Raw genomic sequence first — 25584 nt, 5'->3', positions numbered from 1 at the left:
ACCAAGCACATGTTGTTCTGTTAGTCACTCCCGGAGACTAACTTATCCACCCCCTCCTCCTACCCATCATATCTCCAACCAGGTTCCATCCATTCTTACGTGGGTGCTCCTCTCAAATCCAGTGCTTTATTTCCATTGTGATTTACCATAAATCCAAATATCACCCAGTCTTTAAAGGCCCAGATTAAAAGCCATCTGCTCCAGGATGGCCGATCAGAAGGCTTTAAGGTCAAACTTCAATTTAGATGCTCCTTCTACTGTCAGTTGTGTGTGAGCCTGTTTCACCTCCAATACACAGGACAGGAGTGTGGACAGACACCTCCTATACACAGGACAGGAGTGTGGATAGACACCTCCTATACACAGGACAGGAGTATGGATAAACACCTCCTATACACAGGACAGGAGTGTGGACAGACACCTCCAATACACAGGACAGGAGTGTGGACAGACACCTCTAATACACAGGACAGGACTTCGGACAGACACCTCTAATACACAGGACAGGAGTGTGGACAGACACCTCCTATACACAGGACAGGACTTCGGACAGACACCTCTAATACACAGGACAGGAGTGTGGACAGACACCTCTAATACACAGGACAGGACTTCGGACAGACACCTCTAATACACAGGACAGGACTTCGGACAGACACCTCTAATACACAGGACAGGACTTCGGACAGACACCTCTAATACACAGGACAGGGACAGAGTCACAAAGAAGGAGCTGACTAAATGTAAGAAAGGAAGCTTACTGAAGACACATCATTTACTCTGTGCTTATATACATGTGTGTATGTGCACTTGTGTGTGTGTGAGATTGTGTGTGTACATGTGTGCGTAAATGTGTGCACCTGTGTGCCTGTGTGTGAGACACACATACACACTCTCCCCACTCGCAAATGTCAGGGAGAAAGCAGACATCCCTCCTTTGCAGGAGGATGAATATTGAAACCTCTACTATAGAAATCAAAACAAACAACAAGGCGCCCAAGTCTGAAGGTCCATTCACCTGAATATGCCACTTCTGCAGCCAAGCTTACTTTTTCCCACAGCTTCTGAGCCACAATCATCCTTTATTATTTAAATGAGATTTGTTTGTAACTTTATCTCTGGGATTTACTTATTGTTTTTTGTTTCAAGCAAACACACAAACAAACAAAAAGAAACAGACTCATTTAGAAACTGCCAGAACATGCCAGTTAGCCAGTTAGAGCTTTTCACAGTGGGACCCTGGGGTGTAGACGGGTGAGTGTGTGCTGTCTTCAGGAAGACAGATATTGACGGATCAACCCGCAAACCCTTTGGTGTCTCTTAGCCGATGCAGCCAGGACGAGGCGTCCTTGAACACACTGGGGAGACAACCATTTCATCGAGATGCTAGGATCGATTAGTGCCTGAAATACGAGCAAATGGGTGCCGGGTCAGAACGGAAATGATGAGGGTCAAAGGATGTAGCTTCAGATGATCGCGCTGGGGCCGATGGGGCCGGCCAGGCCGGCTGAGTGTAGGCTGCTCTCCTGCCATGCCAACCCCAAGCAGAGACTGAGGAAATGACGTGCAAAGCGGGATCGCACACTACAGTGAGTGCAGCAGGGCGCCAGAGACCTGCCTTGCTTCCTGGCAATGACACCACAGTGACCTGAGATGGCTAGGGGGTCCCCATCAGCTTCCCGGGGCAGGGCAGGGCAGGGCAGGGTAAGAAGGATGAGGTACTGGGAACATTCCAGATGCAAAAGGGCACAGGTCCCCTAGCAGCTCTGATGTGTCACCAACAGCGGCAGAAGCTGAACCAGGTACTGGAATGTTAAAAGATGGAGGTAACAGAGCTGCTAGGAGGCTCTTGGTCCCCAGCAGCAGAGGCCGCAGATGTCCACACTGGACACTGTCATACAGTCCAATTATTAGCTGTGTGACCTTGAGCCGCTTCCTTACCCTTTCTGATCCCTCGCTTGCTCATTTTCAGGATGAACACCTGGGCCACACTCCCCCAGTGCCTGTTTCACTTTTATCAACTAACGAAGCTCCAATCTTTCCACGAAGCTCTTGTATAACACGCGTAGAAAGCCCGCCTTTCTCTGTGGTTGGCTGAAGCCGCTGTAATCAGAGCTGGGAAGCAGCAGCGTGGACTGACATGAATCTCAGAATAAAAAAGGACAGCCCTCCTCAGTGGCTGAGGGCTAAGATAACACTAGCATGTGGTCTCTTGGGAGCCTGCCCAGAGTGTTCCAGCTGGAAAGTGCCCAGGCATGAACGCAGGTAATCTAAGTGAGGCTTAGGAAAGATGCTTCTGAAAATGCCTGACCTGTGATCTGGGCCACAAGCTTCACAGGGATAGAGAAGGCCGGCGGCTTGGGAGATCTCCACCACTCACAAATAAATTACTCACATTAGGACACGGACACAAATCCATTAGCAACAGAGCTCTGGGACATGTTATTCTAGTTGGGTAGAAGGTACATGGAAGGGTTCCCAGAGTCCAACAAATGCCAGAGTCCAGGGCTTGCACTAGAGATCCCGCAAATAAAGGAAACACCACCAAAAGCATTTGTATTCATACCAGATCACCTCACCGCTCATCCGCTGAAAGATCAGACAAAGCAGGTGAACATCTGAGGTACGGACGGACAGAGCAGACCCTAGATCTGGGGTGCAGCCTCAGCACTGCGAAAGCTTCTCAACTGCCCCTCAACACAGCAAACCCAAGCTGGAAGTCCAGCCACAACCCCAGGTTAGTATCTCACACGTATAAAGTAGGCATACAGAATTCAATGAGGTGGTTCAAGGCAGGCTGTAAGGGCAGTGTTGGTGTGTGTGTGTGTGTGTGTCCCACATGAGAAACCATGACAGTTTCAAGTCATTGAGGTGGTTCAAGGCAGGCTGTAAAGGCAGTATTAAGGTGTGTGTGTGCGTGTGTGTGTGTGTGTGTGTGTGTGTAAATTCCCACATGAGTTTCAAGCTTGCCAGAGAGCAAAACTGAAATGGTCCTTTACAGAAAAAAATCATTTTGTGACGATCTCTAAAACATTATTAAGAGGGGAAAATCAAGTTAGAATAACGGTCATTGAATGGTCCTACAGAAGGTCCTCTGGCAGCTCCGATAAAGTCTCTTCTAATTTGTGAACCCAATTCCACTTTAGAAAGGTCTAGAAAGACAAATGCCACCTTTGAACATGGAGGTTGAGAGAGTGTTGGTCAAGAGCTTCCCCCTTCCCCTGTTGTTTCTGTTACATTTTGATTTTAAAGTACTATATGTACCATACAGTGCTTGAATGACTAAAAGCAAGCTATTGTGTTCGTTTGCATTTTCCAAACAAATAAAAACTATAATTCAATTTTAAAAGGCTTGTCTTCACCCCAGGGCCACGCCCAGTAGGTAAACAATATACACCTGTGCAGGCCACGCCCACCCTCCTCTTTTCACATTCTTAGAACATCCTTCACGACGGTGTTGGAAGGAATGGTTAAAGCCAATACTGAACCCTTTCCAACACCCAGCGGCTCCTCTCAGCCACGCTAGCTAGGCTTGGGCTTGTCGCCACACAGCCCCACCCAGGTATAAGGACCCTTACAGGACGACAAATCTTAATGAACTCCCTGATGGGGGCAGGAGGAAGAGAAAGGAGGCTAGGGTGGGAAGTGAAAGGCGAGTCTCAACCCCAAATCCCAAATCCCAAATCTGCTGGCAATTAATCAAAAGCTGTGAGCACCCTGAGCTGAGCTCAATTGTGCAATACTCCTGCAATGGGCTGAGATTCGGAAGCTGGGTTCCGCGGAAACCCAGACTTTGTCCTACAGAGATTCTTGCCCCGAACATGTCTGCCCGGATTTCGATTGATCATTGCTCCTAAGGTGCCCCAGCCCCGCGCGGCCACTGCAACTTCTACAAGAATGCACGGTCATCGATATTTATAATTAATTACCTTTCTCTTTCACCATGGCAACGGGGTCCTTGGCCGGGAGCACCGAAAGCAACAGGAATGAACTCTAGGCGTGCTAGCAGACGGATCGGCCGCTGCCGAGGCTGCGAGGAGACGCCCCCGGCACCCACAAGCGAAGTCCGGAGCAGCCTTGAGAAGTCCCGCCCCCGCCGCGGCTCCCACGCCCGCCCGCACGACGGCCGCGCCCTGCTCCGGGACGCTGTCGTCTGTACGAAACCACTCGCTCCAGCTGCCGCGGTAGCAAATGCAAAATTCCAGCGTTGATCTCCGGTCACTGACACCACCTTGCATTCCTGACGCCTGCCCGGGAAAATGCTCCGGAGCCCTGGCTCCCCTCCCAGTGTCTGATAAATGATTGCCCAAGGAGGAGGGAGGCCAAGCCACACGCAGCCGGGGACTGTTCCCATAAGTAAACTCGTCAATTGTTAGCTTGTTAGCTTCCTATGACAGCTGCTTTCAGTCCTGATTATGGCCTCTTTCAGGCAAAGTAAGTAAAATTGGTCTTAATAGAAAAATAACGCCGAGGCGCCTCCAAGTTCATTTTCCTCTGAAAAAAGTGAATAATGCCATTTGATTGCACACACACACACACTTTTTTCTGAATTGGATAGGAGAAAGAGAGAGGGGAGTGAGATCAAGAGAGAGAGAGAGACAGAGACAGAGACAGAGACAGAGAGAGAACACCAGTAGAAGGCCTTTCAGGGTCCAGTTCTTTATCCGGGATCAAAATAAAAAGCCAGCCTATCCAGTTGGGGAAGATCCTAACGTCTACTTTTCCTCTGTTTCTTCAGCATTTGCCTCTTAAACTGCGTGACTGTATATTCGTGAGGAGGAACCCTAGTCCCAAGTAAGGGGCACACAGTGTTGGCGGCTATTACAGCCAGGACTGGCCTAACTTGACTTGCGGGGAGGGCCACACAGGCGGGGCGGGCAGCTCCTGGTTTTGGCTTTCTGACCTATCAGGTCACCTGCAGGTCTGCCTGCAGAGGACTTCCTGGTTCACAGAGCTGCGGCTGACCCCTTCAAGCACCTGCTGGCTGGATCCAGCTCCAAGTGTTTCACACAGGACACCTCCGCCAGTGTGGGAGAGGGGAGGCAGATAAGCAAGAGCAAGGCAGACGTTGTAGCGCTCAGGGAGACAGCAGATGGTCAGCCAACACATCTTTCAGGACCAGAACGCACAGCCAGTATTAGACTGTATTTACTGCAAATATTTTAACGTGTTGAGTCTAAGAGAGCCAGGGGAACAGAGAGGAATAGAGCCAACCAACCTGCCTCGGCTTTGACTCAGAGGGTGCCGGCGGCTGAAATGAATTGGAGGGGCTGGGGAGAGGGAGGGGAAGCACCCATGTCTTCACAGTCCCCTTGGGCAGGTCTCGACTGCTGGCTCTCTACTGGGTAAAGGCAGCAGAGCTGGAGTGGTTGGGACACTTCTCCATCCGTGACTCAGGGCTTAACTGTGGATAGCGTGAATGTCTGTCTGCAAGTCTGTCTATGACATGCTTCACCCACGCTACTCCTGCCACCTTGCAGCCTCGCTGGGGCCAGATCATGCTTATTCCATGTCAGGAGCCAGCGGGAATATAAGCACCAAAAGCCTACAAGTGGCTTCTCTGGCCTCCATTCATCCCCACAAGGCAAGCATTAGAGCGGCAGCCGCCCAAAGCGCAGAGGAATGCGGTGGTTCAAGAGCACCAGCGAAGGAGACAAGCCCTTTGCATGCCCTCATTTTTTCATGGTTCATCTGCACGTGTCTGCTTTGCCTACTCTAATCACCCCCAGCCCTCAGCCGTTAAAGAGACGTTGACAAGTAAAATCAACCACAGAGAGCCGAATTAGCTCCGTCGATGAGGCTGGCAGGTAAGCGTGCTGTTACATTTGCTGCGTAAATAGATCGGTATCACACTAAAGCAGGGCTTTCCAAAGATCTCATGTTGTTCAGCTGAGAGCTGAGGAATGGTGGGGCTGAGGACTTGCTTCCTAATCCCCATAACGGCACAATAAATAAATAAAATACATAAAGATGAGAGAAGAGCCTCTGTCCCCTCCCACCCTTACCCTTCCCTCCCTGCTGGACATCACAGTGAATTATTTTGATTTCTAGCTCAAGCCCAGTCATTCATGGGTTAACTTATACTGTAAATGTCACTAGCTCCATCCCTCCTTTAGTCCACGTGACAGTTTTACATTCTGAGATCTGCACTTACTGCACCAAGCTGGTCTTATTGTAAGTTTTGAACACACCTGTACACCTCTGGTGTCCATTCATTTTCATAGCTGCTTTCTCTACAGGCAGATACTACATAGTGGCCCAGACACACACACACACGCACACGCACACACACGCACGTGCGCACATGCACACACGCACACACAGTGTTTTCCATGGAAAGAATTTGTCTGTACTGCAGTCAGCATGAATGAGTCACCGGCAGTTAACGGCTAATAACACCCGTGTGGCAGAGTTCCCTCCCATCAGGCACTGCTACTTTAGGATAATAGTGTCCACTCTGCACTCTCAAGACAACCAGAGGCGATGCTCAAGTGATTTTTGGAATGTGGAAGAATAAAACCATTTTTTTTGGTCTATTTTGCCCCAGGACCAGATGCTTCGAACACAGAAGAGAGTAGAGTATCTGTTTGTTTACACTGGGAGCTGGGGAGGAGAGGGGGGGGAAAAGAAAACTGAAAGCTACAGTTCACGAGAAAGGTTTTTTTTTTTAAATCTGAGTTTCTAAGGATGATTTCCAGAGAAATGATCTCACTGGGATGAGACAACTTCACATACGGTGCTGACCCAAGGGTTTGCGCCGACCCAGGAGTTTGCACTAACCCCGGGGTTTACACTGACCCAGGGGTTTGCGAGCCTTTTCCTCTCAACCCTTCCACCTGACTCTCTGCTACTTTTTCACCAACTCATAAATGAAGCCAAGATTGGCCATCGTGACCAAAGAACAGAGACCATATTGCTGGAGAGAAAAGGCTATAACCCTTCTCCTCCACTCTTGGTAAAAAGTCAAGCGTCCATCCCTGACTAGAAATGTCTAAGCAGAAAGCATTACCTCTGGAGAGAGGCGCTGCGGAAGAGCCCTCTTCACAGCAGAGCCTGCTGCACAGGTTCTTGTAATGCAGGGATGCCAGGACCCCTTCACCGTCCTAGGACCTAAAGTGTCCGGTGACATCTCTCGACAGTCTCTCCAGCAGAATCCAGTAGAAACACACACACACAGAGTGCACACATGCATATATACATACATATACACATACATAGGGTGCACATGTACACACACAGTGTACACACATACACAGGACACACACCACACACATGTACATGTACACACACAGTGTACACGTGCATATACACATACACAGGACACACACACACGGAGAACAAGTCCCTTATTTTCTCTCTACTTTATGCTTACATCTTACACCGCCCCTGTCAGATACTGATGGATGTTGGCTCACGCCAGGTGTCATGCATGCAGCACAGGAAGGACGTACACACAGACTCCTGGAGAGCTTAGGAAGCGGCCGAGAGTCGCTGTGCACAGGCAGTTCTAAGCCCCAGCTGGGAAGTCAGGAGAGGAGATGGATATGGGCTAGCCAGGACCTGTGAGGTACGAATGACCTACCCCAGCAGAGGTCATGGGCCAGAAGGTATCAAGTTGCTGGCTGCTTGTAGGCGGCAGAGGAAGTACAAGCTTAGGTGTGTGGGAGATCACAGAGGGGCTCGCCACGCCATGCCACGCCAAGCTGGACTTTGGAGGTGGTGTGGCTAGAATCTCAAGTCTAGGCTACTTCTTTATTCTGAAATTGAGTTCTAAAGTTCTTGGCTACATCTCAAAGCCCCATGACCGGTTTCCAGCAGTGTGTATCCAGTGTCTATTTCCATATTTAGCAGACTTCCCGCTATGGACTAGATTCCGGGGAGTGCCTGGGTTTGTTAGTTTATTTAAACACCTCTCTGATAACAGGAATAAAAAGATCACATCACACATGACACACATGGCATTTCTAAAAGCACAGATCACGTGGGATTCTTATGGTTCCATGGTGATGGCATTCTATCCATAATGGGGCCACGCACTTGGAGGCAACGTGCGCATGACGATCTATCCTTTGTTTCCACCCTCAAGAGTGTCCTGCAGATTCCTCAGGGACAGATGTCCTGTGAGTGTTTGAAATGCCGACACCTGGCCTTTGCTGCTGGTCTGATGACCCAGATTCCAATGGGGATGAGGCCTGAGCTACAGCCAGCTCCCTTGGTGACCGACGAGCCCACCCCCCACCCAGCCATCCAGCCCACAAAATGGAAAGACAGCCTAAGATTTGTAAACAGCTACATGCATGGTATCACATCTGAAAGAGAGCGTCCGCTCTCCACTGGCCAAAATAACAATCTGTGAGACCACAACCTTGATGAAAACTTCCTGACAGCAATGACTACAAATGCCCCAGTAGTCTGAGACACAACCTGTTACTGGAGTCTGAAGACTCTCTTTTGATAGAGTCTTACAGACCTCAACCTAACTTCAGGCCCACGAGACATTCTCGTGTACCAAAACAGCTTTGACTGACTTGTAAGAGGGCATTTTGAAAAAACAAGCTGCTCTCAGCGTCTCTTTCTCTTTCATGACTCCCAGATAGAAGTCCAGTTTTCAGCCAGAGACAATCAGGTAGGATTGCAATGCCTTCAAGGCAAAGCTCTCTCCGGCTGATAGTTACCAACACCAAGACTAGGACTCTAGTGTTTATTTATGAGAAAGATCATGGGCTCTCTTGGGAAGGGGAAAGGTTATGGCATCTGTGGTCACACAATAATGACGGTACGTAGGAATGCAATATTTGATGGACATGCAGTACTTCAGTCAATGGTCCCTTAAGGCAATAAATACCTGAAAATACGTGCCTCCCTGGAAGAAAAGTTGACTTTTCGTTGGCATCCACAGGCAGTTGGCGCCACTGTCTTTACAGCTGTGGTGGAGAACATGACATCTCATGACTGACCTCAGAGAAGAGGCATTCTCCAAAGGGTGCACCCCTATGTCCAGGAGACTTCCCTCTAGGTTCCACCTTTACCATGTCTGCCACTTACAACTGCACCAATCCGGAGCCCTGCACACGGGAGCCTCAGCTTCACTCCAAATCCAACACTCAAGGGATAAATGTTGACAGGTTACCACATGAAACGCCAAAATTCTAAATAATAGACGGGCTGAAAAATCCAACTCTTAATTTCCTTTTAGTTTTAAAAGGAAATTCAGTCCCTTAGATAAAAAATAAATTTAACGGTTGCTGAAAGTATTTGCCAAGATCCAAACTGAAAATGACCTTGAAGAGAAAGCAGGCTGCAAAGGCCTGGACCAGCGAGGTCGCTTTATGGAGCCTCTTCCGTGTCCTTCCCACACTACAGTTCTTGCCGCTGTTTACAGAGTGCCGATCATATGTCGGCCACTGTTCCAGCCTGGCTACCACCACCAGCTCATTTCTTCCTCATCATGGCTGAGTGAGGCACATGTTAGGCACAAGGGTCAGATTGGTTCAAGTTCAAAGTCACAGGCTCTGCCTTTGGGTAGCTGGGTCTTCCACTGTGTGGAGCGGAGGTTGAGGCAGTATCCCCTTCTTATTCCTGAATTATGCATGTACATGCATGCGCGTGCACACACACACACACACACACACACACACACTACACATACAGAAACAAAACCACTCCACTCAAGTACTCAAACACATACACGCACTGACACATGTCCACACAGAGAGACAGGCAGGCACGCATGTCCACAAAAGTCATGAGCATGTGCACTTCCCCTGTGCTTGCTAACTTCTCTGGTGCTTCTTCCAGAAGAGTTGATGCCATGGAAATGCAACTACATCTTGCCTTGCATGTGTAAAGTAACCTCTCTCCTGACAATGTGTGCTCATTTGATGTCAGACTTTACGTGACAGGATCTGTTAAGACAAGGGCATCATGACCTTGTTTCTTCCAGATACAGCCTCACTGGGCAGCGGGTAGGGATTCGGATCTACACGTCTTTGACAAGGTTGTCAATCATTAGCTGTTTAATCATTCTCAGGAAATTGTGTTTTTGTGGTTTACATAAAGAGTTAATAGTTCTTTTTATTGGTTCCAGAATATTGCAAGATATAAAACCCTGCATTTCCCACCCTTGCCCTCACTTGGCCTCCCAGCCTTCCCCACTTCACCCTGGCACCTTTCCAGATCACAGCCCTTTCCCATTCTCCTGGGACACTTCAGTCTTCACCCGAGGGACAAGCCAAGTCAAACAGCCATCACTCCCTTTGTGACCACAGGAAGGACAGCTTCAGGAGGGGCTGTGCCACCCACATTCTACGCTGTGAAAATCTGCAATTTGTATGACTAAAGAGACATTAACGAAGGCGACAGCTAGAGTCACAGATTGCATTTGTCTGGAATTGGTGACACAATTACACAGAAACGGCCCCACCTTCCTGCCTGGCCTTTTACCAGCACTGCTTTGTAAATCACACTGGCCACACAGGAAGCCTGCGCAGACACAGAATGGGTTTGAATTCCATGCACTCCGTGCCCAGTGGCCTTGGGAGCATTATTTTCCCTCTGTGGGATTCTGCAGTCACATCTGAGAGTGGTGGTCACACACTCCACCGGTGAGGTCATAGTAAGGACAGGGCCAGCTTCGTGGTTGTGCAGTCTGTGTAAGGTTTGGTCATAGTGACTCTGTAATAATAAAATCTTTCACCTTATACTTTGTAAGTGAAGCCCAAAGACAATGGAACACACATGCTACCAAGTGAGATATGTATGGTGCGTGTGTCTCTCATCTCTGCTGTCCCATTACCATGGCCTGTCGTCTGTAGGACCCTATGAGGACAGAGCTCTAAAGGAGTAACGGCAAACACCTTTAATCTCAGCACTTGGGAAGCAGATGCAAGGCAAATCTCTGTGAGTTTGAGGCCAGCCTGGTCTACAGAGAGAGTTACAGGACAGCCGAAACTATACAGAGAAGCCCTGTCTCGAAAACAAATAACAAAAGAAAAAGGAAAGAAGAAGGCAAGAGGAACCCTGTTGCATCCTTTCCACCCATCCCGCTGTCCTGCATAAGGCAGCTCCTTACGTTGAAAATGGTAGCACAGAAGACCTTGGCTTAATGATGAGGCAAGAGCACCTGAAACGGAAGTGGACAATGGGTAGGGTGGCAAAATGAAGAGTGTGAGTAATTTTTATGCACCTGCCTAAGAAGCAGGAAGTACTTTAGGAGAAAGGTAAGGCTGGAAGATAGTGTTGGAAGAGGGAGCGCTGGTAAATTGCCATCTGAATAAATGTACAGAGGGAAAAGAACGAGCCGGGTGTTATCTGTGAACACAGATGCCCCAAACAGCGTGGAGGTAAATGCCTGGAGGTAGGAGTTTTCCTGGGAAGTCAAAGTGCGGGGAAACCAATAGGAACAGGGAAATTAGGTGAAAGGTGGAAGGGGTTAGTGTCCTGTGTTACTGCAAGGTCCTCGGCTTTTCCTGTGGAGCTGGGAACCACAGAAGATTCCCAGCACAGAGCCCAGGATCTGATGTCATCTCAGCAGGACCTCTTTAGCCTCAGTGAGTGACCAGGGGATCATAAGTGGGTGAAGGTGCAGAGCAATGAATTAGGGCACAAAACAAAGAGAAAGATCTCCAGGCTGAGAAGATGGCACGAGAGAATGAAGGGAAGGAGATAGTAGAAGTTAAAACTAAGGACCAAGGGAGGGCCAGCACTAAGAAATGAAAAAAAGACAGGAAAACCAGAGATGACTTCAATGGAGGCAGAAGAACGGGTCCAAAACACTAGAGAACCTATAACATGGAGGCTAAAGCTTCAAACTTATCCCGTAAGAAAAAACAACAAAACAAAAACCCCAAGAAGCAGATTAAATAAAACACCAGAGTGAACACAGCTCCGAGCCCACAAATTAAACAGCATACACAGAACAGTTTGGCAAAAGTTTAGGTAGCAAGCTAATCCATACAAAACTAAGCCTTGGACTTCAGGGGTGTTATTATTCTCCAGATATCCCGGCAGGAAAATCAAACAAAAACCCTCGCCATCTACACAGAGAGACATGAACACTAACCTTAGATTCCCAGCACTGCCAGCTTGCGAAGGACAAAGGGCTCCTGCTGGGCAGCCCTGAATGAAGGAAAGAGTGTATCTGAAGAACCTCTAATCCAGGCAAAGCTGTGCATACATAAAGGCGATGGCAAGCAGACCCCCAACACACACACACTCTCACACACACACACATGCTCACACACATGCACATACATGCACACACATGCTCTCTCTCATACACACATACACATATACACACATGCATGCGCACTCACATGCACACACACCACATACACATGCTCACACACATACTTACACACACGCTTACACACACACTCAACACACACGCTCACACATACATGCTCACATACACACACTCACACACACCACACACGGTTACACACACACGCTCACACACACATACATGCTCACACAATACACACTCACACACACACATGCACACACACACCCTGGTCATTGTCTGAAATCTACATTGGGTTAGGTCTGATGGGGGCAGGCATCACAGGGCCCAGTATGTGTCTGGGGTTCCAAGGGGTGAGTGTTAGAGGAAGCCCGGTGCAAAGAAGGGTGGGAAGGGTGGGATACTCTCATGGACTGCTGATCTAGAGCTATCTAGAAGAAAGGCGATCTAAGTTATCCATATTTTTATGCCTAAAAAAAGGCGGGGATCATATTGATCTGCTGATCACTTTCAAGGAGTTTTCCAAGTTATAGAGATCAGTGGAACAACAACAATACGTTCACCAAACAGAACCTGCTTTTTCTCAAGCAAATCAATGATTCATTGGGTCATTTTATTGAGCAAACATAGTAGAATTCGTAAGCATGCACACCGTGCTCAATAGCTGCCTCCTTAGCATGTGTAGATGAGCCCACTTGGACTGCCTGAGGTAACTGGGGTCAGAAGCCCAACAGTCTGATAACAAACATGTCCCTAAATGTCTTTCCAGCCGCAGCTCCCTGTGAGGGGAGCACATGGGGCTTAGGACACTCACCATGCGTTAGAGGGATGACCCACTTACAATGATATTCCAGTGTGTTCACATATGTACGAACTCTCTTTAAATGCCTAACAGCTGCACATTGCAGCCGCTGCACCCGAGACTGCTCGCGCTCTGGACCATATGACACGGCGCGACGGATTTCGGGAGAACTGCCGTAGGAGGCCGTTTTCTTTCCCTCATCCTTGCAGCCCCCAGCAAGATGGAAAACACGGCCTATCTGTCGGATTTATTGGGGTCTGGGAGAAAATGGGACAGAAAAAAAATGTTTTGGAATATACATTTTTTTTCTTGGATTGAGAGATCTGAAATATACATTTTGTCTTTGTTGAATAAAATATAAGAACTCTGAGAATCTTTACTGGATATAAATTTCTGCACAGAAATTAAAAAAAAATCAACTAACCCGCAAAGGTAGAGTTAAGTCACAAAATCCATCATGGAAAACCAACTGAAGAAAACTGAAAGAAATGGGTGATTGTTGACTCGTTACTCGTGCTAATAAACACTATATCTTGGGATCTACAGCACAGAGCCATTTCCTCCAAGAGACTGAAAATGGCCCAAATCCAAGAGACAGAAACTGAACCTTCTTTCTCTGCCTGCCTTCTCATGGTGCAAATAGGAAAGTTTCTAACCCATTTTTAAAGCATTGTAGAAAGAGATTTGAATCCGAGGCACCGAGAACACGCTCTACTGGTTGGCAGAAGCAAAGCTTCTGGTGCTGGGTGATTTTTCCAGCTATAGGGGAGCATCTAACACTGGCTGGACTAGACATCTTTTCTCCAACAGCCATTACATGGAGAAACTGAACTGGATTACTCCTGGGTTTTTGTTTGTTTGTTCGTTTGGTCTTTTGATAAGGAACTTAAATTAAAATTTAAAAATGAGTTATAAATAGTCTTTCATATCCTTGTTAAACTCTTGACAGCTGAACTGTGGTCCGTCAGGTCAAGTTCGGATGAAGTATCACCAAACACATTAGCATCACACAGCATTTCCATGGAGGATTATACTGGACTAAGAGGTGACCTCGATGACCAGGCAGTTCCTGCGGTACTGACTGACGCCTACTAAGTGATAACAGAGATTCCCTGTCCCCTCTAAGGACAAGTTAGGCCTGTAAGAGGGAAAAGGTGAACATGTCCAGCCACACACTAGAATCACAAGTTAGCACTTCAAGGGAGAGACTGATAGGAAATAGAACTTAAAATTGACCCTAATATTTATGCTGGTGATATAAAAAATGACCTTACAAACTGTGGGTGAACAGAGGGAGAAGGCTGGGTGCTGGTGATGGCCCCAGAGTTTGCCATTTCTCTCCAGCCCTTCCTTTCTTTATTCCAGGGCCTCCCATGCTAGCAACTAGGGCCTGAAAACAAAATAAAAATAAAACTTCAGGACCTGAAAAGAAATGAAAAACAATTGATAAATGAAAAAAATTGCCTTTCTGCCCCAGCGTCGCTGAGCCTGCAGGTCTGTGTGGAGCTGCAGCTGTAGGCTTCTGTCCCGCAGCATGGAATCTGTGGAAGTTGTCAGGAACGGGCCAACTTTAGGAATGACGCTGACTTTAAGAGATGCCAAGTGAGACTTAGAAGGTGGTGGGAGGGTAAAACTGACTACTCTCCTTGGAAACAATTGGTGATCCAGGACAAAAACAAGTACAACACACCCAAATAGAAGAGGATGGTTCAGTTCGTGTAACAGAGAGATCATCTGCCACATTGCGTGTGCCCGTATAGAAAAGGACAGGACACTGCACAGCATATGCACACCAATTGCCAAAATACGGTCTGAGAGTTGGCCTGACAAATTACGCTGCAGCCCGCTGTACTGGCCTGCTGCTGACCCGCAGGCTTCCCCAGAGGTCTGGTGTGGACAAGATCTATGAAGACCAGGTGGAGGTGGCTGGAGATGAATACAGTGTAAAAATCATTGGTGGTCAGCCTGGTGCCTGCACTTGCTCTTTGGATGCAGGTCTTGCCTGAACTATATACAACTGGCAATAAAGTTTTCGGGGCCCTGAAGGGAGCTGTGGATGGAGGCTTATCTATTCCTCATAGTACCAAACAATCCCCCAGTTATGATTCTGAAAGAAGGAGTTCAACAGAGAACACACTGTAAGCACAGCATGGGTCAGAATGTCGCAGGCTACATGTGTTCCCTAGTGGAGGAAGATGGAGATGCTTACACGAAACAGTTCTCTCAGTAGGTAAGGAACAACATGACTCCAGACGTGTCAGAGGAGACGCCTATGAAAGCTCGTGCTGCCGCCCAAGGGGATCCAGCTCATGAGAAGACGAAGAGGTGGAACTATCCCAAAATGTCCCTTGCCCAGAAGAAAGACTGGGCTACTCAAAAGAAGGCACGCTTCCTCAGAGGTCAGAAATGGGCTGTAGAGCTAAAGCAATTTCCTATGAAGATTCTCTCTCATAAAGATAATAAACGTATTAACCAAGCAGCTAAAACAAACAAACAAACATTAAACAAACAAGGCAGGGCAAAGCAGGCGCAGGGAGCAGAATGAAGAGGAATATGCCTGCCCTCCATTTTTCTATTGTTATTCAACTCATTGGGATAATTTCCTTTCGCTCATATTTTGGGTTAATTTTATCTATTTTTCAGCTCTAATGTCAGATCCCACTTTTCTTTTCAGGGCCTCTGCGGTATTCTTCCCTCTGGGAAGTAACTACATTGGTTACCTAGACAACTATTTCTCCTCTTGTGTTTGGGGAGGAGGGAAGAAAAGGAGATAATATTTTTTAAGATTTCACTAAACATAGAAATATTTTTCTTTATATGTTCTTTTAGGGGGGCCACGATCCATTTGCAATGGAATTGTTTTGCTCATATTTACACACGATGAAAGTGAGGCTCAGGGATATTAACTACTTTTCTGGGCCACACAACTGAAAGGAACGGAACTGGATGACTTTAAAGTCAGCAGCGCAGCTGACCCACAGCTTTGCCGCTGAAGCCTCTGGGCTGTGCTATGCCGCTTCTCCAGGCCTCGGCAGCTGGGCAGCAGGGATGTCTTTCTCCTCTGATTTCTGCAGGCATTTATTTATTCATTGACCACACACTGACACGTCCTTTTCCACGGCAGATACTATAATACACTAAAACTATAAACATAGTTTCCTCCGTAGCCTCAGGAGTAACTGAAAGAGAGAGGTTATACACAGGTCACTCGAACAGAGAGGTACACAGGATGCTAGGACACTGGGGGACTGCACAAGGGGAAGGGTGTGAATTGGCTCTACAGAGGGGAGAGGGGCAACCTTACTGCTGGCTACTAGAGAACCAGGGAAGGTGACATGGCGTCTGGAACAGCAGGTGTGGAATGATCCTTCAGGCCTCTGTAAGGGTCTGCTACGGGTGTTTGGGGGCTAATGCCGAGGTGTGGCAGAAAGCTGGGCTCGACAGTCCGTGGCGTGAGATACAGTTCCAGTAACATGATTAAACTAACGAAAGGAGAGCCTAGGCAGGAGGGGGAAGCGAACTATTTAAAATGTCAGCCAGGACCGAAATCTCTTATCTGCCTCTATCCACCTGTTTCCACGACTTAGAGAAAACTGGCTGTGGCTGGATCTAGGGACACTGGCCTATAACCACAGCTACTCAGAGGCTGAGGCAAGAAGATCCCAAGTTCAAAGCCAGCCTGAGCAACAGTATGAATTCAAGGCCAGGCTGGGAAATTTGCTGAGAGCCCAACTCATCTTAAAGGAACTGGGAAGAGGGCCCCATGGTGGAGTGCTTGTGTGAGTCCCTAAATCCAGTCCCCACTTTATTTAGTGCAAAATAAAGACAAAGAGGGGAGGAGTAAAAGAGGGGATGAAGAACCCTGGTGTCCCTGTTGCTTCCGTGCTGAGCAGAATGAAAGTTAGAACAGGACTGTTTTCTTGAAGGAATCACGTCATCTCAAGATGTATCCCTAGAGATCAGTGTGTGCAGGAGCAAAGGCCACACATAGTGACCTCCCATTGAGCAGCAGGTGCCTGTCACTATCTTGTGTCTCAAAAGAGCCACCAGTCAGGAAAGTGGGGCTGAGGAGGAGGGACCAGGAACCCCAGTCCTGCCTGAGGAACAGTTGGTGACAGCTGGGGAGGAAGAATCATTTTCTCTGGAGTCCTGGCCGCTGTAAGTTGCCTTTGCCCCAGTGGATGGCCCGTGAGCACACAGGCAGCCTGAACTGGACACAGTGGAGTATTGGAAAGAGCGGGCTTGAAGATGCACAGGGGACCTGCTGTGGGGGGTGACTGGGAGGAGTTGGAGGGGGAAATAAGAAATGGACATGATCCTAACACATTGCATACATGTATGGAATTCTCAAAGAACAAATAAAAATATTTTAAAAAGCAGTATTGGCCTTGTGGACTTATTGTAAACACTAAACACGAAAAATGGAAAACCAGCAGTTAGAGAAACACTGAGCATAACCTCTCAGTAGGCTCCCAGCAAGGGACAGATGGTCCCTGAGAGCAGGGCTCCCCTCCACCCTCCGACATGGAGCCAGCACACAGGCAGAAGCTCCCTGTTTACCGTATATTGTTTAGCCCTCAGTCCCAACTTCTTACTCATACATACTCCTTTCCTGTTCTTAAATAAGGAAATGCCTTTCCCAGCAACTTCCGAGGGTTGTTTTGAGCACAAAGGAGGCTGGACAGATCCTTGTGGGGACATCCCGAGAAGCACGGAGCCTGCACAACTCAAGCAGGGCCTGACCGCCAAACAACAGGAAGCTGCCGCATTGCATCTAGGGGCCGTTTCTGGCAGCTTCAGGAGAGTTTACCAAATGTCCCCTTATCCCCTGCCAGGAGCTGCTCATGAGTACTGTGGGCTTTGCCAGCTCAGGAACACACAGGAGAGTCGGACGGTGCACTTCCTTGGAACACCTGTCCCTAACAGGATGCTCCAACCTCACAGTGGCTTCCTGGGATCCCCACTTCCTATGATACAATCACAGGGCCAGGTCCCAGCAATACAAAAGCCAGGTTTTGCAACAGTAGAAGGTGGTGACAAAATAATAATTTTTGTTTTGACTTCTTTTTGTTTTGTTTTGTTTTGAGATTGAGTGTTCACACATAGCTCGGGCTAACGTTGAAATCACCAGGCAGCCAGAGTTGGACTCAACTCAAAATCCCCGCCTCTATTTCCTATGCCCTGGGATTACAGGCTTGTTCCACTAGCCCTGATTCAAAATAGTTTCTAAAATCAGTTATTATTGTTAGTATAGCCAGAATTTATTGGATGCTCATACATGCCCGAATACCAAACACTTTGACATGTGTGTTCTCTTCATCTTCCTCATGGGCTATCAACAGACCTTTTGGGGTGACTCAACTTGTATGTATAGATGGGGACCCCACCAAGATATTTTTCCAGAGTACTACATACGAGCCAATCACAGCAGACTACACTCTGCAAACCGTACTCCCAGGGAAACACTGACTTACATGCACTTCCTGAAGAAATACATTTGCTGAGACGAAGAGCTGACAGGAAGCTCTGGAATGTCCCAACTCACAGCCACAGCACCCCAACACTCTACCACCTCCCAGATTTCTTCACCCCTCTCCACAAGGTTATAGGTGCCTCGGGGCATGCCCTTTTCTTAACCCAGGGCTCCTCCGTGCGGTGGCATCATTTGTCCTCCGAGGACGACACCATCGTCCAGCACAGCTTACTCAGCTGCCATTTACCCGGCTTCCCTGGATCCTACATGACAGATTTCACCTCCTCACGAGCAGCGTCAGCTCAAACATCTTTCAGAAGAAGCACCAAGGCACTCGCAACAGAATATGAACTCCAGCAGAAATCCTGTTCTGTTTTCAGCCTTGCCTATAGAATAGAACTTTGGGGGCTCTACCAGATGAAGAGCCACTAACTGAGGGCAGTACCTGCCTCAAGAGACAAGGCCGGTGGGTTTTGAGCAGTCTTTCTAGGGTGGCTTGTGAAGGAATTGGTGGCAGGTGCCCTGGTTTCTCCATCTTTCCTCCTTGCTCCCTGAAAAGAGATGTGTCCAGAGGAGTGACGTCAAGCTATTTGGAGAGCTAGAGACTGTGGCCATCGGCTGCAGTGAGAATCCGTGGCTTGTGCTGCTTAATGCTGCTCCTCTAGACAGGCCCACCTCCGTCCTGTCGAAGCTCAGAGTGGCCACAGCGAGATGGTACTTCATTCTAATTAAAATGGCTGGTTCTTAAATATCAGATAATGGGGTTTTGGGAAATAGCTGAGTTTGCAAAGTGCTTGCAATGCGAGTATGTGGGCCTGAGTCAATCCCCAACAGTAGACACAGAAAACAACAAACCAACCAGCCAACAAAACAAAACAAAACAGCCATGGCAGCATAGGTTTGCAGCCCCAGAATTGAAGAGGTAGAAACAGGCAGGTTTCTTGATGTTTGCTCCCCAGTCAGCCAAGCCTAGTCAGTGAGCCCTGGGTCTCTGTGAGAGACCTTGTCTCAAAAAACAAACTGGACAGCTCCTAAAGACACCATAGACTGACCTCTGACCTCCACATGCGCACACACACACACATACGTGCATGTACACAAACACATATGTGCACGCACACACACATACGTGCATGCACACATGCACATACGTGCATACACACACACACACACACACAGCCAGATAATGGTGTAGAACAGCTGAATCCTTCCTGTGCTGCAGATGAGGGTGTGGGATGGAGCAGGAACTTTGTAGAGTTGGGAGTTCTCCAGAATTAGCTTAGAGTTAAGCCCCACCCCTAGGCCATGCATGCAGAAAGACAGAAAACATGACCCCTACAAACTGTGCAAGAAACTAGCTAAGAAGGCTCAGACAACCTGAACACTCCTCAGCTAGTGAAGGGACACACAAACTGCGGGCACAATGGGATTTTTTTTTCAGACACAAAAATGGATAAAGAAATGACCGTTGTTACAGCTCGAATGAATATTGTGCTAAGTGAAGAAAGCCAGACACAAAAGGTCACCGTACATTGTATGCATCCACGTCCAGAATGGGAAACCTACAGAGACAGAAAGTAGATTGTTGATCCCTTAAGGCGAGGGGTACGGATAGAAAAGTTTGGACGGAGAGACAATAATCGCTAAAGGATTGGGTTGTTTTGTTTTATTTTATTTTTACACAATGGAAATCCTAAAAACAAACCACTGCAGTGAAGGGTTGTATGTCAGGAAGTAAACTAAAACATAGTAAACAGCCTACTCTAAAGAGGTAAAATATACAGTATATGTAACAGCTCCATAAGGCCATTAAAATTAATTACAATAAAGCAAAAGAACTTAGTATAAATGAATTACCTCGCCTGCACTGCCTTCAATCCTGCCCTTCTCTCTGGCTGCCTGTGAGTTGGGAACCATATGTTTCCATGTATCTGCTGGGACAGTACCCAAAGGCCTTCTGCACTTTGTCCTTACTTAGGTACTGACTTACACAGGGAGTGAGAGGCTGGGTAAGCACCACTACAATGTCAAAACCTGAGACTGTGTCCAATCAGCAACCTAGGCTGGATGACACCATCCAGGTGATGAAGTAGTTGGCATCCTAGCACCAGGACCCGAGTTCAATCCTCAGAGCCCAAATAGAAACCCACGTGTGGTGGTGTGTGCACTCGTGACACCAGAGATGGGGACAGAAACCCACGTGTGGTCATGTGTGTGTACTTGTGACACCAGAGATACCTGAAGCTACCCCTGACCTCCACATGGATGTGAGTCCACACACATACACATCTACATACTCACATGCATGCATACAATGTAGCAATGCACACACATGCACTCACACACATCTACATACACATATGCACGTGCACACACACACACACGCATCCACACACAGCCCACATTGGTGACTCCCTTCCCAGCCTGAACTCTCTCTCCATGCCCTTCTCAGGCCAGAGAACGAGCAGTTACATTCCAACGAGGTTCCCCTGAGGAAGGGTCTTAAAGACGCTCCCCCCAGACGAGCCCTTCCCGGGCAGCAGCAGCGTCAACTCCAGCTTTGCTGCAGTTAATCAGCTACGTTGTGGAGTTCTTTCCATTCATTCCTGGTCTTAGGAGAGAACAGCATTGTCGGGTGGGGGTGGGCAGTGTGGTTCTTTGACATCATGTTTCTCATTACATATAATAATTGGATAATTATTCCAACCGTGTTTGAAAGAAACATATTTGTTATAAAGATCATAAAACCAGAGAATAAAATGTGTGGCTGTCCTTCTGCACAGCCTCCGTTTCTCCCACTCCTGCCCCATTCATTATTCACGAAGGGCAGGGTTCCCTTTGAAACCCAGAGGTCAGAAGAATGGGCTAGCAGGGGGCACTTTATACTGATGTCAATCAGAAAACACAGACCGGCGTCCAAAGCCGATTCGGTTACTTACCAGACGGATCACAGCTGCTAAACCTGAGCTCGGGTGAGCCACAGTCCACGGAATACAGGTAGAGCAGGTGTGTGACCGTGCTGTACCTGTGATGAGCAGGGTGGGGTGTCTCGGGGACACTTGGGTCCTCAGGAATCAGCTTCTTTCTGTGTGAGCCCCAGAGACTGGTTCTCTCAGATGAGGAGACTTTGCCTTTCTCAGAGCTGCACAATTTCCCCAGACACTTTAAACCAAGGAAGAAAGGCATCTTGGCATGAAATCAAGATTGGACTTGGGAGCCCAGGAAGCAGGGCTCCCCAATAGCTGCTGCAGCTCTCCGGGTTCCCTGTTATCTTTTTCCTCACTGCCCAGCAAAGAAGATTAAGAAGGACATATTTAAAAGATTACCCTCAGGAGCTTAGCCATATTTCCAGCCAGACGATTATTGTAAAAACAACCATCCCAGGAGCGTCTGACTGCAGTCTGAAGCAGGAGTTCGCACTTGAAAATAAAATGAACGCTGCACCTAGAGCAATGCCTAAAAGATTATCTGCAACTATTTCTAGAATCTCCAACATTATCTGGCGAGAGTGCTAAGATCAGACCTAAAGAAGCCCAGAGATAAATTGTACCCAGTCTACAAATGCATGCCCAGGACAAACTCAGAAAATCATTTCAGGATCGCCAGCGTTCTGAAGCTCGGGGGAGTGGGGTGGAGGGGGCTCAACAGAAGCTCCCTAGCTTAAATTAGTAACAGACCGAGCTCCAGGCCACAGTATGCAATCATTTCCTTTCCATGTTCTAGGGAATTCTTCCCGCTAGTGCCATGAACTCTGCTGCAAGCAGTGACCAACATGGTCAATAGCTCAGCGTCATTCCGTGGGCCCCCGGGGCTCATGGGAACGCAGAGGGCAGGGACAGCACAGCCATGGGGGTAGTAGCTTCCTTTTCTTCACAAAGACCTAGGAGGTCCTCCTGGACTTAAGGCTCTGATACGCAGAGGGCAGCCCTGGTGATGAGCTTTGTAACATCCACACTGTAGGGTTCACTACAATGTGTGACATTCTACAGCCACGCAACAGTGGCAGGTCAACGTGGATATTCCAGGCTGCTTCTCCTGCTGTGGGGCTACTGCATCCTTCGGAATTGTTTTCTCATTAAAACCACTGTGCACTTTAAATACAACAGAATACAATACAACTGTATTAAATACAATGGTAAGCCTAGGAGGGTCTGCAAAGACAAAAATCCAGCCCTTCTCGGGAATTCCTGTGAATATCTATAGAACGTTCAAAAAGAGGAATCAGGCATCTGCTGAGACCTCTACACAAGATTCCTGAGGGCAGAACCCAGAAATCTCCATTTCTAAAAGTTCTCCAAACCAGGACTGGCAATGGATGCCCCAACTGACTCTACCCTTTTAGATGAGGAAGGTCAGTATCAGAGAGGCTGAGGGACTTCCTGAAGACAACCCACCAAGCCTGGGGGGACGTCTGGATCTGCACAGGCCCTGGGTGGCAGAGTGAGCAGAGAAGTGCCAGCTTCCTTTACCAGATCCTGATCCTTACTTCAGGACTTGGCAGCAGGATTCAAGAACCAGAGACATCAGATTTGCTGTACTTATTCGGCCTGGTGGGAAGCACAGTTGAATTGGAAGAGAAAGACAGTCCCAGAGGCTTCCCAGCCTGTGGTGGGGCCAGGGGCAGTGGAGTCAAACTCCAAAAGCTCCATAACCAACGTTATGGAATTGACCCCTCCAACAGTCTCTCCCCTACACACACACCCCTCCTCACAGACACACAGACACACACCCCTTGTAATGTCTTCCTCTAAAGATAGTGTGCCGGACTATGGAAACAACCTATGTGTGTTGAAGTGCTCATCTTGGCCGAAATCAAGTGTGACTAACTACGGCTGTTCTACCTGCTGGGTTTCTAAATTCATCTAACGCCACTCAGTGAAACTAATTCCACGGCATTAACTCCACCTCCATGTTCTGCTGCTATTTATATCAGCGATAAATATTCAGGCCACCCTGAGGTTTTGACAGGCTTACTGATCGCTGTATTTAATTCAAGAAACAGTTGTTGGGATGGAAGCATCTCTTGGTGGTCTAATAATTGCCTGGCACAGGTAAGGCCCTGGGGTCCGTACTCAGCACGACACAAGAAGTGATTGTCTTCTAAGATCGTGTAAAAAGCAAACATTTGAGTTTTGGACTTACAGATTATAGGGGAGAAGTCTGATACATGTCAAAAAGCTAGAGCAGGGTGGGAAGGAAGCCCCAGAAGGTGGCTGATGACAACAGCATGTCTATTGCTTTTAAAGATGGCACAAGTGCTGGAGAGATGCTCAGTGCTTAAGAGAACTTCCTGCCTTCTCAGAGGACCTGAGTTCAGTTTCCAGCACCCATAAACAGAAAACTCACAACTGACTGTAACTCCTGCTCCAGGGGATCTAAAAGCCTTTCTGGCTTCTGTGTACACTCACACTCGTGTGCACATACAAATAGATATATACATATAGACACAGATGCCTCTGTGTGTGCCCACACTCACGTGCAAACCCACACTTGTGTGCACATACACACAAAGAGACACACATATATAGATATAGACGCCTCTGTGTGTGCCCACACTCGTGTGCATCCTCACACTCACGTGAACACCCACACTCATGTGCACACCCATGTTCATGTGCACACCCACACTCATGTGCACACCCATGTTCATGTGTACACCTACACTCATCTGCACACCCATGTTCATATGCACACCCACACTCGTGTGCACATACACACAAACAGATACATACACATAAATATAGACTACATATAAACATAAGGAAACTGACCTCTTTCTCAGAGCAGAGTTCAGAACTGGTTGCTTGGGGCTTGAGGCTAGTGGCGACCAGGAACCTGTGAGCTAAATTCTACTTTTAACTAAACCTCCTCACAGGATACAGCATAGGCCCCCTGCAGAGACCACATCTTCAGTCTGCCTGACAGCAGACCCAGGAGAGAATGGCGTTGGGGAAGACCCCACGGAAGCATGGGCCAGCTCTTTGCCTGCTGCCCAAGCAGCCTCCTGCCACCATCCATGTCAAAGGACAGTGCCAGCAATGACAAGAGCTGAGTGGGCTTTGTCAGCATTTATATATCTGCACAAGAAGATAGCGCTCAAAAAGTAAAATAATGAAGACAGTGCAGTGTTCGACATTACAAAGCTAATGATGCAAATGTTTACCCTGTGCCCAAGGTCTGGCTGCCCCGGTGACCAGCCCGAGTGAGCAGCCAGGACTGTGTGCCTGTGGTCAGCATTTCCAGCTCACCCACACGAGCTCCCCCAGGGTATGCTGCAAATAGAAACTAGCAGCAGGGGAATTCATCAGGGCGCATCAGTGAGCCCCAAGCACTTTGCCTGTGTGCATTGGGGTAGCTCTGCGACTCTCTGAGGGATGGACTCCATCTCAGAGCCTGCGATTTCGGTCAGCCCAGTGCGCAGGGGGTAAATGTCACAGACACTGCTTTTGGTCGGCTACAGGACAAGCCACAACTCGGCACAAGTGACTTCCTTGGTGCCATGTTTTTGTCATCTGCTAGGATCCACATGCTTCTCGCTAAGAGACACTATATTTATTTATTTATTTATTTATTTATTTATTTATTTATTTATTTTCAGAGAGCAAATCCCCGTCTCCCAATGAGACTCTTTTTGCATCCTGGAGTTCTAGACGCTCTTCAGCCCCCTCAGTGATTATGGAGCTAACTGCTTTCCATAGCTATTTAAAGCAAAAATAAGCAAACCAAAGAGCCCAGGAAGCACCTGCAAACTGGCCACAAGCCCCTGCAGGAGCTCCCTGCATCAGGGTGCTCTTCAATGCTGAGCAGAGTGGATTGAGTAGGATGCAGACATATCTTTAGGTGAGAAGGCTGGAGAGAGAAGGGTGCCACTGGAATTCAGGACTATCGGAGCATCCTCTCTAAGGCATGCTTCCTGTCAGCAAGACACCTTGGTCTCTGCTCACCTGTATTCTCAACCTCCCTGCAAACCAAGCCTAGCACATCGGGGTCTTACCTATCCCTCCAAAGCAGGCTGTGATTTTCTGGGCATACTGGCATAGGCTTCCCTCTGGGCAAGGTCCCTCTGCA

The 25584-nt window shown here is 48.0% G+C and overlaps 1 protein-coding gene and 1 pseudogene across 1 annotated transcript in view; one reads left to right on the top strand and one right to left on the bottom strand.

Moving 5' to 3' along the window:
* LOC126503983 (actin-binding LIM protein 1-like) overlaps positions 1–4436 on the bottom strand; it is a 71630-nt gene extending 67194 nt beyond the window's left edge. The window contains exon 1 of the mRNA XM_050145960.1: positions 3930–4436. Within this exon, the coding sequence (XP_050001917.1) occupies positions 3930–3945 (16 nt within the window). The 5' untranslated portion in view covers positions 3946–4436. The remainder of the gene's footprint in view (positions 1–3929) is intronic.
* Positions 4437–8770: 4334 nt separating this feature from the next.
* Positions 8771–21089, top strand: LOC126503975 (60S ribosomal protein L5-like; annotated as a pseudogene).
* Positions 21090–25584: the final 4495 nt, after the last annotated feature.

The sequence above is a fragment of the Alexandromys fortis genome, unplaced genomic scaffold (assembly GCF_014885135.2).
Source record: "Alexandromys fortis isolate MF-2015 unplaced genomic scaffold, M_Fortis_MF-2015_v1.1 scaffold_16, whole genome shotgun sequence".
Classification (NCBI taxonomy): domain Eukaryota; kingdom Metazoa; phylum Chordata; class Mammalia; order Rodentia; family Cricetidae; genus Alexandromys; species Alexandromys fortis.
The sequence above is the reverse complement of the archived record's forward strand: the minus strand, read 5'-3'. Positions and strand labels throughout refer to the sequence as shown.